Source organism: Caretta caretta, chromosome 4 (assembly GCF_965140235.1).
Source record: "Caretta caretta isolate rCarCar2 chromosome 4, rCarCar1.hap1, whole genome shotgun sequence".
In the NCBI taxonomy this organism is placed as follows: Eukaryota; Metazoa; Chordata; order Testudines; family Cheloniidae; genus Caretta; species Caretta caretta.
In genome coordinates this window covers 152738400-152757040 of record NC_134209.1, presented here as the reverse complement: position 1 = coordinate 152757040, position 18641 = coordinate 152738400, and the positions used below count along the sequence as shown (strand labels likewise).

Sequence of the window (18641 nt, the reverse complement as noted above, 5' to 3'; positions counted from 1 at the left end):
TGCCATGTTCTGGTGCTGCATATACTGCTGGATAATGTGTGTGGTGTTTAATGTGCTCCTAATTGCCAAAGTGAGCTGAGCGGCCTCCATGCTTGCCTTGGTATGGTGTCCGCACAGAAAAAAGGCGCGGAACGATTGTCTGCCGTTGCTCTGACGGAGGGAGGGGCGACTGACGACACGGCTTACAGGGTTGGCTTCAGGGAGCTAAAATCAACAAAGGGGGTGCCTGTACATCAAGGAGTATTTCAGGCAGGACTGCACGGAGGGTTCCAATAAGAAATGGTGCACCTAAGTTATCGTTGTTATTGGAACAAGGAGGTTAGCCTGGCCTCTGATTGATACATGGCTAGATTTACCTCGCTGCACCTTCTCTGTGAGTGACTGCAGTGTGACCTAGAGGAATGAGTCCCCTAGACAGGGGAGGAGGCAAATGAGTACAAAACAAATCTGGTCTATTTCTTGTTTTGATCCATTCCATCTATCTTTTACATCTTTGGCTGGCAGCAGACGGTGCAGAAGGACTGCATGCCATCCACATCTCATGGCTGCTCGGCAGAAGATGGTACAGTACGACTGCTAGCAGTCCGTATCGCCTGCCCGCTCACCATAAGATGGTTCAATAGGACTGACTGCAGGACTAAAGAGAATGACCTGGTCAAGTCACTCCAAATTTAGTCCCTGTGCCCATGTCTGCCCAGGCGCTCCTGATCGACCTCACAGAGGCGACCAGGAGCACCTCAGACATGACGAGGATGGCTACCAGTCGTACTGTACCGTCTGCTGCCACAAGGCAAGGGGTTGCTGCTACTGTGTAGCAATGCCGTACCGCGTCTGCCAGCACCCAGGAGACATAGGGTGACGGTTACCTGAGCGGGCTCCATGCTTGCCATGGTATGGCGTCTGCACAGGTAACTGAGGAAAAAAGGCGCGAAATGATTGTCTGCTCTTGCTTTCACGGAGAGAGGGAGGGAATGGGGGCCTGACGATACGTACCCAGAACCACCCGCGACAATGTTTTAGCCCCATCAGAGTGCTCCATTGTGACTGCTCTGGACAGCACTCTCAGATGCCCGATTGTTTGCCATTGCTCTGACGCTGGGAGGGGCGCTTACAGGGTTGGCTTCAGGGAGCTAAAATCAACAAAGGGGGTGCCTGTACATCAAGGAGTATTTCAGGCAGGACTTCACGGAGGGTTCCAATAAGAAATGGTGCACCTAAGTTATTGTCCTTATTGGAACAAGAAGGTTAGCCTGGCCTCTGATTGATACATGGCTAGATTTACCTCGCTGCACCTTCTCTGTAAGTGACTGCAGTGTGATCTAGAAGAATGAGTCCCCTAGACAGGGGAGGGGGGGAAGCAAATGAGTACAAAACAAATCTGGTCTATTTCTTGTTTTGATCCACTCCATCTATTTTTTACATCTTTGGCTGGCAGCAGACGGTGCAGAAGGACTGCATGCCATCCACATCTCATGGCTGCTCGGCAGAAGATGGTACAGTACGACTGCTAGCAGTCCGTATCGCCTGCCCGCTCACCATAAGATGGTTCAATAGGACTGACTGCAGGACTAAAGAGAATGACCTGGTCAAGTCACTCCAAATTTAGTCCCTGTGCCCATGTCTGCCCAGGCGCTCCTGATCGAGCTCACAGAGGCGACCAGGAGCACCTCAGACACGACGAGGACGGCTACCAGTCGTACTGTACCGTCTGCTGCCACAAGGCAAGGGGTTGCTGCTACTGTGTAGCAATGCCGTACCACGTCTCCCAGCACCCAGGAGACATAGGGTGACGGTTACCTGAGCGGGCTCCATGCTTGCCATGGTATGGCGTCTGCACAGGTAACTCAGGAAAAAAGGCGCGAAATGATTGTCTGCCCTTGCTTTCACGGTGGGAGGGAGGGAACGGGGGGCTGACGATATGTACCCAGAACCACCCGCGACAATGTTTTAGCCCCATCAGGCATTGGGATCTCAACCCAGAATTCCAATGGGCAGCGGAGACTGCGGGAACTGTGGGATAGCTACCCACAGTGCAACGCTCCGGAAGTCGACGCTTGCCTCGGTACTGTGGAAGTGCTCCGCCGAGTTAATGCACTTAATGCACTTAGAGCATTTTCTGTGGGGACACACACACTCGAATATATAAAACCGATTTCTAAAAAACCGACTTCTATAAATTCGACCTAATTTCGTAGTGTAGACATACCCTAGGACTTTAGGTCGAATTTAGCAGCGTTAAATCGATGTAAACCTGCACCCGTCCACACAATGAAGCCCTTTATTTCGACTTAAAGGGCTCTTAAAATCGATTTCCTTACTCCACCCCTGACAAGTGGATTAGCGCTTAAATCGACGTTGCCGGCTCGAATTTGGGGTACTGTGGACACAATTCGATGGTATTGGCCTCCGGGAGCTATCCCAGAGTGCTCCATTATGACCGCTCTGGACAGCACTCTCAACTCAGATGCACTGGCCAGGTAGACAGGAAAAGAACCGTGAACTTTTGAATCTCATTTCCTGTTTGGCCAGCGTGGCAAGCTGCAGGTGACCATGCAGAGCTCATCAGCACAGGTGACCATGATGGAGTCCCAGAATCGCAAAAGAGCTCCAGCATGGACCGAACGGGAGGTACGGGATCTGATCGCTGTTTGGGGAGAGGAATCCGTGCTATCAGAACTCTGTTCCAGTTTTCGAAATGCCAAAACCTTTGTCAAAATCTCCCAGGGCATGAAGGACAGAGGCAATAACAGGGACCCGAAGCAGTGCCGCGTGAAACTGAAGGAGCTGAGGCAAGCCTACCAGAAAACCAGAGAGGCGAACAGCCGCTCTGGGTCAGAGCCCCAAACATGCCGCTTCTATGATGAGCTGCATGCCATTTTAGGGGGTTCAGCCACCACTACCCCAGCCGTGTTGTTTGACTCCTTCAATGGAGATGGAGGCAATACGGAAGCAGGTTTTGGGGACGAAGAAGATGATGAGGAGGAGGAGGTTGTAGATAGCTCACAGCAAGCAAGCGGAGAAACCGGTTTTCCCGACAGCCAGGAACAGTTTCTCACCCTAGACCTGGAGCCAGTACCCCCCGAACCCACCCAAGGCTGCCTCCTAGACCCAGCAGGCGGAGAAGGGACCTCTGGTGAGTGTACCTTTTAAAATACTATACATGGTTTAAAAGCAAGCATGTGAAAGGATTACTTTGCCCTGGCATTTGCGGTTCTCCTAGTCCTAAAGCCTTTGCAAAAGGTTTCTGGAGAGGGCAGCCTTATTGCGTCCTTCATGGTAGGACACTTTACCACTCCAGGCCAGTAACACGTACTTGGGAATCATTGTAGAACAAAGCATTGCAGTGTATGTTTGCTGGCATTCAAACAACATCCGTTCTTTATCTCTCTGTGTTATCCTCAGGAGAGTGAGATATAATTCATGGTCACCTGGTTGAAATAGAGTGCTTTTCTTCAGGGGACACTCAGAGAAGCCCATTCCTGCTGGGCTGTTTGCCTGTGGCTAAACAGAAATGTTCCCCGCTGTTAGCCACAGGGAGGGGGGAAGGTTGAGGGGGTAGTCACGCGGTGGGAGAAGGCAAAATGCAACCTTGTAACGAAAGCACATGTGCTATGTATGTAATGTTAACAGCAAGGTTTACCCTGAAAGAGTGTAGCCACTGTTTTATAAAATGTGTCTTTTTAAATACCGCTGTCCCTTTTTTTTTCTCCACCAGCTGCATGTGTTTCAATGATCACAGGATCTTCTCCTTCCCAGAGGCTAGTGAAGCTTAGAAAGAAAAAAAAATGCACTCGCGATGAAATGTTCTCCGAGCTCATGCTGTCCTCCCACACTGACAGAGCACAGACGAATGCGTGGAGGCAAATAATGTCAGAGTGCAGGAAAGCACAAAATGACCGGGAGGAGAGGTGGCGGGCTGAAGAGAGTAAGTGGCGGGCTGAAGAGAGCAAGTGGCGGGCTGAAGACAGGGCTGAAGCTCAAATGTGGCGGCAGCGTGATGAGAGGAGGCAGGATTCAATGCTGAGGCTGCTGCAGGACCAAACCAGTATGCGCCAGTGTATGGTTGAGCTGCAGCAAAGGCAGCTGGAGCACAGACTGCCACTGCAGCCCCTCTGTAACCAACCGCCCTCCTCCCCAAGTTCCATAGCCTCCACACCCAGACGCCCAAGAACGCGGTGGGGGGGCCTCCGGCCAACCAGCCACTCCACCACAGAGGATTGCCCCAAAAAAAGAAGGCTGGCATTCAATAAATTTTAAAGTTGTAAACTTTTAAAGTGCTGTGCTTAAAGTGCTGTGTGGCATTTTCCTTCCCTCCTCCACCACCCCTCCTGGGATACCTTGGTAGTCATCCCCCTATTTGTGTGATGAATGAATAAAGAATGCATGAATGTGAAGCAACAATGACTTTATTGCCTCTGCAAGCGGTGATTGAAGGGAGGAGGGGCGGGTGGTTAGCTTACAGGGAAGTAGAGTGAACCAAGGGGTGGGGGGTTTCATCAAGGAGAAACAAACAGAACTTTCACACCGTAGCCTGGCCAGTCATGAAACTGGTTTTCAAAGCTTCTCTGATGCGTACCGCGCCCTCCTGTGCTCTCCTAACCGCCCTGGTGTCTGGCTGCGCGTAACCAGCAGCCAGGCGATTTGCCTCAATCTCCCACCCCGCCATAAATGTCTCCCCCTTACTCTCACAGAGATTGTGGAGCACACAGCAAGCAGTAATAACAGTGGGAATATTGGTTTCTCTGAGGTCTAAGCGAGTCAGTAAACTGCGCCAGCGCGCCTTTAAACGTCCAAATGCACATTCTACCACCATTCTGCACTTGCTCAGCCTGTAGTTGAACAGCTCCTGACTACTGTCCAGGCTGCCTGTGTACGGCTTCATGAGCCATGGCATTAAGGGGTAGGCTGGGTCCCCAAGGATACACATAGGCATTTCAACATCCCCAACAGTTATTTTCTGGTCTGGGAATAAAGTCCCTTCCTGCAGCTTTTGAAACAGACCAGAGTTCCTGAAGATGCGAGCATCATGCACCTTTCCCGGCCATCCCACGTTGATGTTGGTGAAACGTCCCTTGTGATCCACCAGAGCTTGCAGCACTATCGAAAAGTACCCCTTGCGGTTCATGTACTCGGCGGCTTGGTGCTCCGGTGCCAAGATAGGGATATGGGTTCCGTCTATGGCCCCACCACAGTTAGGGAATCCCATTGCAGCAAAGCCATCCACTATGACCTGCACGTTTCCCAGGGTCACTACCCTTGATATCAGCAGATCTTTGATTGCGTGGGCTACTTGCATCACAGCAGCCCCCACAGTAGATTTGCCCACTCCAAATTGATTCCCAACTGACCGGTAGCTGTCTGGCGTTGCAAGCTTCCACAGGGCTATCGCCACTCGCTTCTCAACTGTGAGGGCTGCTCTCATCTTGGAATTCATGCGCCTCAGGGCAGGGGAAAGCAAGTCACAAAGTTCCATGAAAGTGCCCTTACGCATGCGAAAGTTTCGCAGCCACTGGGAATCGTCCCAGACCTGCAACACTATGCAGTCCCACCAGTCTGTGCTTGTTTCCCGAGCCCAGAATCGGCGTTCCACAGCATGAACCTGCCCCATTAGCACCATGATGCATGCATTGGCAGGGCCCATGCTTTCAGAGAAATCTGTGTCCATGTCCTGATCACTCACGGGACCGCGCTGACGTCGCCTCCTCGCCCGGTATCGCTTTGCCAGGTTCTGGTGCTGCATATACTGCTGGATAATGCGTGTGGTGTTTAATGTGCTCCTAATTGCCAAAGTGAGCTGAGCGGCCTCCATGCTTGCCTTGGTATGGCGTCCGCACAGAAAAAAGGCGCGGAACGATTGTCTGCCGTTGCTCTGACGGAGGGAGGGGCGACTGACGACACGGCTTACAGGGTTGGCTTCAGGGAGCTAAAATCAACAAAGGGGGTGCCTGTACATCAAGGAGTATTTCAGGCAGGACTGCACGGAGGGTTCTAATAAGAAATGGTGCACCTAAGTTATCGTTGTTATTGGAACAAGGAGGTTAGCCTGGCCTCTGATTGATACATGGCTAGATTTACCTCGCTGCACCTTCTCTGTGAGTGACTGCAGTGTGACCTAGAGGAATGAGTCCCCTAGACAGGGGAGGAGGCAAATGAGTACAAAACAAATCTGGTCTATTTCTTGTTTTGATCCACTCCATCTATCTTTTACATCTTTGGCTGGCAGCAGACGGTGCAGAAGGACTGCATGCCATCCACATCTCATGGCTGCTCGGCAGAAGATGGTACAGTACGACTGCTAGCAGTCCGTATCGCCTGCCCGCTCACCATAAGACGGTTCAATAGGACTGACTGCAGGACTAAAGAGAATGACCTGGTCAAGTCACTCCAAATTTAGTCCCTGTGCCCATGTCTGCCCAGGCACTCCTGATCGACCTCACAGAGGCGACCAGGAGCACCTCAGACACGACGAGGACGGCTACCAGTCGTACTGTACCGTCTGCTGCCACAAGGCAAGGGGTTGCTGCTACTGTGTAGCAATGCCGTACCGCATCTGCCAGCACCCAGGAGACATAGGGTGACGGTTACCTGAGCGGGCTCCATACTTGCCATGGTATGGCATCTGCACAGGTAACTCAGGAAAAAAGGCGCGAAATGATTGTCTGCCCTTGCTTTCACGGGGGGAGGGAGGGAACGGGGGGCTGACGATATGTACCCAGAACCACCCGCGACAATGTTTTAGCCCCATCAGGCATTGGGATCTCAACCCAGAATTCCAATGGGCAGCGGAGACTGCGGGAACTGTGGGATAGCTACCCACTGTGCAACGCTCCGGAAGTCGACGCTTGCCTCGGTGAAGTGCTCCGCCGAGTTAATGCACTTAATGCACTTAGAGCATTTTCTGTGGGGACACACACACTCGAATATATAAAACCGATTTCTAAAAAACCGACTTCTATAAATTCGACCTAATTTCGTAGTGTAGACATACCCTAGGACTTTAGGTCGAATTTAGCAGCGTTAAATCGATGTAAACCTGCACCCGTCCACACAATGAAGCCCTTTATTTCGACTTAAAGGGCTCTTAAAATCGATTTCCTTACTCCACCCCTGACAAGTGGATTAGCGCTTAAATCGACGTTGCCGGCTCGAATTTGGGGTACTGTGGACACAATTCGATGGTATTGGCCTCCGGGAGCTATCCCAGAGTGCTCCATTATGACCGCTCTGGACAGCACTCTCAACTCAGATGCACTGGCCAGGTAGACAGGAAAAGAACCGTGAACTTTTGAATCTCATTTCCTGTTTGGCCAGCGTGGCAAGCTGCAGGTGACCATGCAGAGCTCATCAGCACAGGTGACCATGATGGAGTCCCAGAATCGCAAAAGAGCTCCAGCATGGACCGAACGGGAGGTACGGGATCTGATCGCTGTTTGGGGAGAGGAATCCGTGCTATCAGAACTCTGTTCCAGTTTTCGAAATGCCAAAACCTTTGTCAAAATCTCCCAGGGCATGAAGGACAGAGGCAATAACAGGGACCCGAAGCAGTGCCGCGTGAAACTGAAGGAGCTGAGGCAAGCCTACCAGAAAACCAGAGAGGCGAACAGCCGCTCTGGGTCAGAGCCCCAAACATGCCGCTTCTATGATGAGCTGCATGCCATTTTAGGGGGTTCAGCCACCACTACCCCAGCCGTGTTGTTTGACTCCTTCAATGGAGATGGAGGCAATACGGAAGCAGGTTTTGGGGACGAAGAAGATGATGAGGAGGAGGAGGTTGTAGATAGCTCACAGCAAGCAAGCGGAGAAACCGGTTTTCCCGACAGCCAGGAACAGTTTCTCACCCTAGACCTGGAGCCAGTACCCCCCGAACCCACCCAAGGCTGCCTCCTGGACCCAGCAGGCGGAGAAGGGACCTCTGGTGAGTGTACCTTTTAAAATACTATACATGGTTTAAAAGCAAGCATGTGAAAGGATTACTTTGCCCTGGCATTTGCGGTTCTCCTAGTCCTAAAGCCTTTGCAAAAGGTTTCTGGAGAGGGCAGCCTTATTGCGTCCTTCATGGTAGGACACTTTACCACTCCAGGCCAGTAACACGTACTCGGGAATCATTGTAGAACAAAGCATTGCAGTGTATGTTTGCTGGCATTCAAACAACATCCGTTCTTTATCTCTCTGTGTTATCCTCAGGAGAGTGAGATATAATTCATGGTCACCTGGTTGAAATAGAGTGCTTTTCTTCAGGGGACACTCAGAGAAGCCCATTCCTGCTGGGCTGTTTGCCTGTGGCTAAACAGAAATGTTCCCCGCTGTTAGCCACAGGGAGGGGGGAAGGTTGAGGGGGTAGTCACGCGGTGGGAGAAGGCAAAATGCAACCTTGTAACGAAAGCACATGTGCTATGTATGTAATGTTAACAGCAAGGTTTACCCTGAAAGAGTGTAGCCACTGTTTTATAAAATGTGTCTTTTTAAATACCGCTGTCCCTTTTTTTTTCTCCACCAGCTGCATGTGTTTCAATGATCACAGGATCTTCTCCTTCCCAGAGGCTAGTGAAGCTTAGAAAGAAAAAAAAACGCACTCGCGATGAAATGTTCTCCGAGCTCATGCTGTCCTCCCACACTGACAGAGCACAGACGAATGCGTGGAGGCAAATAATGTCAGAGTGCAGGAAAGCACAAAATGACCGGGAGGAGAGGTGGCGGGCTGAAGAGAGTAAGTGGCGGGCTGAAGAGAGCAAGTGGCGGGCTGAAGACAGGGCTGAAGCTCAAATGTGGCGGCAGCGTGATGAGAGGAGGCAGGATTCAATGCTGAGGCTGCTGCAGGACCAAACCAGTATGCGCCAGTGTATGGTTGAGCTGCAGCAAAGGCAGCTGGAGCACAGACTGCCACTGCAGCCCCTCTGTAACCAACCGCCCTCCTCCCCAAGTTCCATAGCCTCCACACCCAGACGCCCAAGAACGCGGTGGGGGGGCCTCCGGCCAACCAGCCACTCCACCACAGAGGATTGCCCCAAAAAAAGAAGGCTGGCATTCAATAAATTTTAAAGTTGTAAACTTTTAAAGTGCTGTGCTTAAAGTGCTGTGTGGCATTTTCCTTCCCTCCTCCACCACCCCTCCTGGGATACCTTGGTAGTCATCCCCCTATTTGTGTGATGAATGGATAAAGAATGCATGAATGTGAAGCAACAATGACTTTATTGCCTCTGCAAGCGGTGATTGAAGGGAGGAGGGGCGGGTGGTTAGCTTACAGGGAAGTAGAGTGAACCAAGGGGTGGGGGGTTTCATCAAGGAGAAACAAACAGAACTTTCACACCGTAGCCTGGCCAGTCATGAAACTGGTTTTCAAAGCTTCTCTGATGCGTACCGCGCCCTCCTGTGCTCTCCTAACCGCCCTGGTGTCTGGCTGCGCGTAACCAGCAGCCAGGCGATTTGCCTCAATCTCCCACCCCGCCATAAATGTCTCCCCCTTACTCTCACAGAGATTGTGAAGCACACAGCAAGCAGTAATAACAGTGGGAATATTGGTTTCGCTGAGGTCTAAGCGAGTCAGTAAACTGCGCCAGCGCGCCTTTAAACGTCCAGATGCACATTCTACCACCATTCTGCACTTGCTCAGCCTGTAGTTGAACAGCTCCTGACTACTGTCCAGGCTGCCTGTGTACGGCTTCATGAGCCATGGCATTAAGGGGTAGGCTGGGTCCCCAAGGATACATATAGGCATTTCAACATCCCCAACAGTTATTTTCTGGTCTGGGAATAAAGTCCCTTCCTGCAGCTTTTGAAACAGACCAGAGTTCCTGAAGATGCGAGCATCATGCACCTTTCCCGGCCATCCCACGTTGATGTTGGTGAAACGTCCCTTGTGATCCACCAGAGCTTGCAGCACTATCGAAAAGTACCCCTTGCGGTTTATGTACTCGGCGGCTTGGTGCTCTGGTGCCAAGATAGGGATATGGGTTCCGTCTATAGCCCCACCACAGTTAGGGAATCCCATTGCAGCAAAGCCATCCACTATGACCTGCACGTTTCCCAGGGTCACTACACTTGATATCAGCAGATCTTTGATTGCGTGGGCTACTTGCATCACAGCAGCCCCCACAGTAGATTTGCCCACTCCAAATTGATTCCCAACTGACCGGTAGCTGTCTGGCATTGCAAGCTTCCACAGGGCTATCGCCACTCGCTTCTCAACTGTGAGGGCTGCTCTCATCTTGGAATTCATGCGCCTCAGGGCAGGGGAAAGCAAGTCACAAAGTTCCATGAAAGTGCCCTTACGCATGCGAAAGTTTCGCAGCCACTGGGAATCGTCCCAGACCTGCAACACTATGCAGTCCCACCAGTCTGTGCTTGTTTCCCGAGCCCAGAATCGGCGTTCCACAGCATGAACCTGCCCCATTAGCACCATGATGCATGCATTGGCAGGGCCCATGCTTTCAGAGAAATCTGTGTCCATGTCCTGATCACTCACGGGACCGCGCTGACGTCGCCTCCTCGCCCGGTATCACTTTGCCAGGTTCTGGTGCTGCATATACTGCTGGATAATGCGTGTGGTGTTTAATGTGCTCCTAATTGCCAAAGTGAGCTGAGCGGCCTCCATGCTTGCCTTGGTATGGCGTCCGCACAGAAAAAAGGCGCGGAACGATTGTCTGCCGTTGCTCTGACGGAGGGAGGGGCGACTGACGACACGGCTTACAGGGTTGGCTTCAGGGAGCTAAAATCAACAAAGGGGGTGCCTGTACATCAAGGAGTATTTCAGGCAGGACTGCACGGAGGGTTCTAATAAGAAATGGTGCACCTAAGTTATCGTTGTTATTGGAACAAGGAGGTTAGCCTGGCCTCTGATTGATACATGGCTAGATTTACCTCGCTGCACCTTCTCTGTGAGTGACTGCAGTGTGACCTAGAGGAATGAGTCCCCTAGACAGGGGAGGGGGGGAAGCAAATGAGTACAAAACAAATCTGGTCTATTTCTTGTTTTGATCCACTCCATCTATCTTTTACATCTTTGGCTGGCAGCAGACGGTGCAGAAGGACTGCATGCCATCCACATCTCATGGCTGCTCGGCAGAAGATGGTACAGTACGACTGCTAGCAGTCCGTATCGCCTGCCTGCTCACCATAAGACGGTTCAATAGGACTGACTGCAGGACTAAAGAGAATGACCTGGTCAAGTCACTCCAAATTTAGTCCCTGTGCCCATGTCTGCCCAGGCACTCCTGATCGACCTCACAGAGGCGACCAGGAGCACCTCAGACACGACGAGGACGGCTACCAGTCGTACTGTACCGTCTGCTGCCACAAGGCAAGGGGTTGCTGCTACTGTGTAGCAATGCCGTACCGCATCTGCCAGCACCCAGGAGACATAGGGTGACGGTTACCTGAGCGGGCTCCATACTTGCCATGGTATGGCGTCTGCACAGGTAACTCAGGAAAAAAGGCGCGAAATGATTGTCTGCCCTTGCTTTCACGGGGGGAGGGAGGGAACGGGGGGCTGATGATATGTACCCAGAACCACCCGCGACAATGTTTTAGCCCCATCAGGCATTGGGATCTCAACCCAGAATTCCAATGGGCAGCGGAGACTGCAGGAACTGTGGGATAGCTACCCACTGTGCAACGCTCCGGAAGTCGACGCTTGCCTCGGTGAAGTGCTCCGCCGAATTAATGCACTTAATGCACTTAGAGCATTTTCTGTGGGGACACACACACTCGAATATATAAAACCGATTTCTAAAAAACCGACTTCTATAAATTCGACCTAATTTCGTAGTGTAGACATACCCTAGGACTTTAGGTCGAATTTAGCAGCGTTAAATCGATGTAAACCTGCACCCGTCCACACAATGAAGCCCTTTATTTCGACTTAAAGGGCTCTTAAAATCGATTTCCTTACTCCACCCCTGACAAGTGGATTAGCGCTTAAATCGACGTTGCCGGCTCGAATTTGGGGTACTGTGGACACAATTCGATGGTATTGGCCTCCGGGAGCTATCCCAGAGTGCTCCATTATGACCGCTCTGGACAGCACTCTCAACTCAGATGCACTGGCCAGGTAGACAGGAAAAGAACCGTGAACTTTTGAATCTCATTTCCTGTTTGGCCAGCGTGGCAAGCTGCAGGTGACCATGCAGAGCTCATCAGCACAGGTGACCATGATGGAGTCCCAGAATCGCAAAAGAGCTCCAGCATGGACCGAACGGGAGGTACGGGATCTGATCGCTGTTTGGGGAGAGGAATCCGTGCTATCAGAACTCTGTTCCAGTTTTCGAAATGCCAAAACCTTTGTCAAAATCTCCCAGGGCATGAAGGACAGAGGCAATAACAGGGACCCGAAGCAGTGCCGCGTGAAACTGAAGGAGCTGAGGCAAGCCTACCAGAAAACCAGAGAGGCGAACAGCCGCTCTGGGTCAGAGCCCCAAACATGCCGCTTCTATGATGAGCTGCATGCCATTTTAGGGGGTTCAGCCACCACTACCCCAGCCGTGTTGTTTGACTCCTTCAATGGAGATGGAGGCAATACGGAAGCAGGTTTTGGGGACGAAGAAGATGATGAGGAGGAGGAGGTTGTAGATAGCTCACAGCAAGCAAGCGGAGAAACCGGTTTTCCCGACAGCCAGGAACAGTTTCTCACCCTAGACCTGGAGCCAGTACCCCCCGAACCCACCCAAGGCTGCCTCCTGGACCCAGCAGGCGGAGAAGGGACCTCTGGTGAGTGTACCTTTTAAAATACTATACATGGTTTAAAAGCAAGCATGTGAAAGGATTACTTTGCCCTGGCATTTGCGGTTCTCCTAGTCCTAAAGCCTTTGCAAAAGGTTTCTGGAGAGGGCAGCCTTATTGCGTCCTTCATGGTAGGACACTTTACCACTCCAGGCCAGTAACACGTACTCGGGAATCATTGTAGAACAAAGCATTGCAGTGTATGTTTGCTGGCATTCAAACAACATCCGTTCTTTATCTCTCTGTGTTATCCTCAGGAGAGTGAGATATAATTCATGGTCACCTGGTTGAAATAGAGTGCTTTTCTTCAGGGGACACTCAGAGAAGCCCATTCCTGCTGGGCTGTTTGCCTGTGGCTAAACAGAAATGTTCCCCGCTGTTAGCCACAGGGAGGGGGGAAGGTTGAGGGGGTAGTCACGCGGTGGGAGAAGGCAAAATGCAACCTTGTAACGAAAGCACATGTGCTATGTATGTAATGTTAACAGCAAGGTTTACCCTGAAAGAGTGTAGCCACTGTTTTATAAAATGTGTCTTTTTAAATACCGCTGTCCCTTTTTTTTTCTCCACCAGCTGCATGTGTTTCAATGATCACAGGATCTTCTCCTTCCCAGAGGCTAGTGAAGCTTAGAAAGAAAAAAAAACGCACTCGCGATGAAATGTTCTCCGAGCTCATGCTGTCCTCCCACACTGACAGAGCACAGACGAATGCGTGGAGGCAAATAATGTCAGAGTGCAGGAAAGCACAAAATGACCGGGAGGAGAGGTGGCGGGCTGAAGAGAGTAAGTGGCGGGCTGAAGAGAGCAAGTGGCGGGCTGAAGACAGGGCTGAAGCTCAAATGTGGTGGCAGCGTGATGAGAGGAGGCAGGATTCAATGCTGAGGCTGCTGCAGGACCAAACCAGTATGCGCCAGTGTATGGTTGAGCTGCAGCAAAGGCAGCTGGAGCACAGACTGCCACTGCAGCCCCTCTGTAACCAACCGCCCTCCTCCCCAAGTTCCATAGCCTCCACACCCAGACGCCCAAGAACGCGGTGGGGGGGCCTCCGGCCAACCAGCCACTCCACCACAGAGGATTGCCCCAAAAAAAGAAGGCTGGCATTCAATAAATTTTAAAGTTGTAAACTTTTAAAGTGCTGTGCTTAAAGTGCTGTGTGGCATTTTCCTTCCCTCCTCCACCACCCCTCCTGGGATACCTTGGTAGTCATCCCCCTATTTGTGTGATGAATGGATAAAGAATGCATGAATGTGAAGCAACAATGACTTTATTGCCTCTGCAAGCGGTGATTGAAGGGAGGAGGGGCGGGTGGTTAGCTTACAGGGAAGTAGAGTGAACCAAGGGGTGGGGGGTTTCATCAAGGAGAAACAAACAGAACTTTCACACCGTAGCCTGGCCAGTCATGAAACTGGTTTTCAAAGCTTCTCTGATGCGCACCGCGCCCTCCTGTGCTCTTCTAACCGCCCTGGTGTCTGGCTGCGCGTAACCAGCAGCCAGGCGATTTGCCTCAATCTCCCACCCCGCCATAAATGTCTCCCCCTTACTCTCACAGAGATTGTGGAGCACACAGCAAGCAGTAATAACAGTGGGAATATTGGTTTCTCTGAGGTCTAAGCGAGTCAGTAAACTGCGCCAGCGCGCCTTTAAACGTCCAGATGCACATTCTACCACCATTCTGCACTTGCTCAGCCTGTAGTTGAACAGCTCCTGACTACTGTCCAGGCTGCCTGTGTACGGCTTCATGAGCCATGGCATTAAGGGGTAGGCTGGGTCCCCAAGGATACATATAGGCATTTCAACATCCCCAACAGTTATTTTCTGGTCTGGGAATAAAGTCCCTTCCTGCAGCTTTTGAAACAGACCAGAGTTCCTGAAGATGCGAGCATCATGCACCTTTCCCGGCCATCCCACGTTGATGTTGGTGAAACGTCCCTTGTGATCCACCAGAGCTTGCAGCACTATTGAAAAGTACCCCTTGCGGTTTATGTACTCGGCGGCTTGGTGCTCCGGTGCCAAGATAGGGATATGGGTTCCATCTATGGCCCCACCACAGTTAGGGAATCCCATTGCAGCAAAGCCATCCACTATGACCTGCACATTTCCCAGGGTCACTACCCTTGATATCAGCAGATCTTTGATTGCGTGGGCTACTTACATCACAGCAGCCCCCACAGTAGATTTGCCCACGCCAAATTGATTCACGACTGACCGGTAGCTGTCTGGCGTTGCAAGCTTCCACAGGGCTATCGCCACTCGCTTCTCAACTGTGAGGGCTGCTCTCATCTTGGTATTCATGCGCCTCAGGGCAGGGGAAAGCAAGTCACAAAGTTCCATGAAAGTGCCCTTACGCATGCGAAAGTTTCGCAGCCACTGGGAATCGTCCCAGACCTGCAACACTATGCGGTCCCACCAGTCTGTGCTTGTTTCCCGAGCCCAGAATCGGCATTCCACAGCATGAACCTGCCCCATTAGCACCATGATGCATGCATTGGCAGGGCCCATGCTTTCAGAGAAATCTGTGTCCATGTCCTGATCACTCACGTGACCGCGCTGACGTTGCCTCCTCACCCGGTATCGCTTTGCCAGGTTCTGGTGCTGCATATACTGCTGGATAATGCGTGTGGTGTTTAATGTGCTCCTAATTGCCAAAGTGAGCTGAGCGGCCTCCATGCTTGCCTTGGTATGGCGTCCGCACAGAAAAAAGGCGCAGAACGATTGTCTGCCGTTGCTCTGACGGAGGGAGGGGCGACTGACGACACGGCTTACAGGGTTGGCTTCAGGGAGCTAAAATCAACAAAGGGGGTGCCTGTACATCAAGGAGTATTTCAGGCAGGACTGCACGGAGGGTTCCAATAAGAAATGGTGCACCTAAGTTATCGTTGTTATTGGAACAAGGAGGTTAGCCTGGCCTCTGATTGATACATGGCTAGATTTACCTCGCTGCACCTTCTCTGTGAGTGACTGCAGTGTGACCTAGAGGAATGAGTCCCCTAGACAGGGGAGGAGGCAAATGAGTACAAAACAAATCTGGTCTATTTCTTGTTTTGACCCACTCCATCTATCTTTTACATCTTTGGCTGGCAGCAGACGGTGCAGAAGGACTGCATGCCATCCACATCTCATGGCTGCTCGGCAGAAGATGGTACAGTACGACTGCTAGCCATCCTCATCTCTTGCCTGCCTGGCAGAAGATGGTACAATACGACTACTAGCAGTCCTCATCTCTTGCCTGCCTGGCAGAAGATGGTACAGTACGACTGCTAGCAGTCCGTATCGCCTGCCCGCTCACCATAAGACGGTTCAATAGGACTGACTGCAGGACTAAAGAGAATGACCTAGTCAAGTCCCTCCAAATTTAGTCCCTGCGCCCCTGTCTGCCCAGGCGCTCCCAGCCGATGTGGCCAGGAGCACCTCGGACACGACGAGGATGACTACCAGTCATATTGCACCATCTGCTGCCAGAAGGCAATGGGTTGCTGCTACTGTGTAGCAAAGCCGTACCACGTCTGCCAGCACCCAGGAGACATAGGGTGACGGTTACCTGAGCGGGCTCCATGCTTGCCGTGGTATGGCGTCTGCACAGGTAACTCAGGAAAAAAGGCGCGAAACGATTGTCTGCCCTTGCTTTCACGGAGGGAGGGAGGGAACGGGGGCCTGACGATATGTACCCAGAACCACCCGCGACAATGTTTTAGCCCCATCAGGCATTGGGATCTCAACCCAGAATTCCAATGGGCAGCGGAGACTGCGGGAACTGTGGGATAGCTACCTACAGTGCAACGCTCCAGAAGTCGACTCTAGCCTCGGTACTGTGGAAGCGCTCCGCCGAGTTAATGCACTTAATGCACTTAGAGCATTTTCTGTGGGGACACACACACTCGAATATATAAAACCGATTTCTAAAAAACCGACTTCTATAAATTCGACCTTATTCCGTAGTGTAGACATACCCTAGAATCATGGAATATAAGGGTTGGAAGGGACCCCAGAAGGTCATCTAGTCCAACCCCCTGCTCGAAGCAGGACCAAATCCCCGTTAAATCATCCCTGAGTGTAGCAAAAAGAAAAGGAGTACTTGTGGCACCTTTTCTTTTTGCGAATACAGACTAACACGGCTGTTACTCTGAAACCTGAGTGTAGCAAAAACTTTTCATAAAAGGAGGGAAGTAACTCAGCATTAATTTGGGAAAACACTGCAAACAGGGTTCATAAACACAAACCAGGAGCAAAGGACCCACCCCCAAGTAAGCGGGGCAGTGTCCTTTTCCCCTCAGGGTCTTAAGTCCAGCAACCAAAAGTCCCTTTAACAGGCCTGTCCCTTCCCTGTACCCCCCTCCGAGTTGCTGTCCTTGGCAAATGCAGCCCCAGAGTTCAGAGGTTCATCTGCTGAGTTCACCTCGCACCCTGTGTGGAAGGCGGGGAGTGGGGATAAAGAGGCACCTTTCACACCGCGCTGCTCCAGCACGCACCCCAATGCGCTCCGCACCCCAACGGCTGATTGCCACGCCTCTGCGGGGCTCTGCTTTGGACCTCTCTGCCAGCTGGCCGCACCTCTCCACCAGCCTCCCTGCTGGCCACTTGCCACGCCAGTCCACCAGCTGTCTGGCTGGCCACTCACCAAGATGTCTTTAGGGCCCGCACTTAACCCGGCGTGGTCAGAGAGGACGAACGGACACGCAGCTGAATGAAATGATGCATTTAATACAAGGCACCATGAGGCTGACCAAGCGGGCCTGACTGCCGGCCCCTCCTGGCATCAGGCCACAAGTCGCCTGGCAGAAGCTGCTCCTGAAGGTGCAAGACGGGTCACATCGCCCCGTTTAAAGAAGTGTTTAATCCACTGAGCCACTGCCTCATCTCAGGGCACCTCAATAGCCCCTCCAGGTGGGGTACGAGGTGGCAAGAACAAGCTTCAAACACAGCCAGTGGCCCCTTTCACATGACTTCGGTCAGACTCACTCCTGTCACACGATCCGCAGTCATCATTGGGCTTAGTCTCATGTTCGTAAGTGGGGTTTTCTAAAGTCTCCTTTTGCCCTTATTTTAAATGGCTGCCATCACCCATTACTGCCCTGGGGGTTGAAGCCAGAGGATGCCCTCAGTCAGGATGGCCACCTTTTCTTCCATGCCTTTGCAAGAGCCATTGAGATGTCCACCATCTCTCCCCTATTGTCTCTAATGTGTCTGAAGGCAAGCTGCCCTCAAGGAAGACGGCTGCAACCTTGGGGTCTGTGGAGAGGAAGCTGTGGCAGGACAGGGAAATGTGGAAGGGAGACTGAGGGGGGTGGTTCAGGGCAACGTGGGCTGCAAAATGAGACCGAGGGGAGGAGACTACATGGGGAAAGGGAGATGGATGTATGGGGGCAGGTGTGGGAGGGGAGATGGGGGAGCCTGGAGAGCCTGGGAGTGAGGCAGGAAGGGAGATGAGAGTGTAAGCAGAGTCAGGATGAGCTCTACCCTGACATCTGGTGGCGAGTAGCGGTGGGTTGTGGAAAAGAACTTCAGGGGCTGATCTCATTTGCATAGGCACACTCACCCCACCTAGATGGTCACTTTAGCTGCTGTAGGAGCCCCAGTTTCTCTGTTATTGGGGCAGGAATAAACTGCTATTATCCTGATTATGTGACTCAAGGACAGTGGAACTGTACTTGGCCTTTTGTTATGATGGAGAGACTCACCATCAACTAAGCAGCACTTGCTAGGCAAGGGACATGGGTTCCAAAACCCAGTGAAGGGAGAGGTGTTAGGGATAGGTATTAATATTTGGTGGTAGGGGCCCTGTGGTGAGGGGGGCTAATTGTACTTTCTCCTCTCCCTGCTGTGGAATATCAGAGCTAATTTTGATTATATTAGGAGTCTAGTTACAGGCTGCTGAGCTGTATTCACTCTGGGCTAATGGTGCACCAGTCCTGAGGCTCCCCTACTATAAGCTG

The 18641-nt window shown here is 51.8% G+C and overlaps 2 protein-coding genes across 2 annotated transcripts; both read left to right on the top strand.

Moving 5' to 3' along the window:
- Window positions 1-6961: 6961 nt before the first annotated feature.
- LOC142071798 (uncharacterized) lies at window positions 6962-9118 on the top strand. Its single transcript, XM_075127348.1, has 2 exons — window positions 6962-7915; window positions 8498-9118. Exons 1-2 carry the CDS (start codon window positions 7333-7335, stop codon window positions 9037-9039), a joined length of 1125 nt encoding a protein of 374 aa, XP_074983449.1. The 5' UTR covers window positions 6962-7332; the 3' UTR covers window positions 9040-9118.
- A 2645-nt stretch (window positions 9119-11763) lies between these two features.
- On the top strand, window positions 11764-13905 carry LOC142068330 (uncharacterized). Its single transcript, XM_048846529.2, has 2 exons — window positions 11764-12702; window positions 13285-13905. The coding sequence occupies exons 1-2, from the start codon at window positions 12120-12122 to the stop codon at window positions 13824-13826; spliced, it is 1125 nt and encodes a 374-aa protein (XP_048702486.2). The 5' UTR covers window positions 11764-12119; the 3' UTR covers window positions 13827-13905.
- The last annotated feature ends 4736 nt before the right edge of the window (window positions 13906-18641 follow it).

Coding starts and splice junctions, on each gene's coding strand:
- LOC142071798 (XM_075127348.1), top strand. CDS start 7,333: ATGCAGAGCTCATCAGCACAGGTGACCATGATGGAGTCCCAGAATCGC. Junction 7,916..8,497: donor AGGCGGAGAAGGGACCTCTG/GTGAGTGTACCT, acceptor TTTCTCCACCAG/CTGCATGTGTTTCAATGATC.
- LOC142068330 (XM_048846529.2), top strand. CDS start 12,120: ATGCAGAGCTCATCAGCACAGGTGACCATGATGGAGTCCCAGAATCGC. Junction 12,703..13,284: donor AGGCGGAGAAGGGACCTCTG/GTGAGTGTACCT, acceptor TTTCTCCACCAG/CTGCATGTGTTTCAATGATC.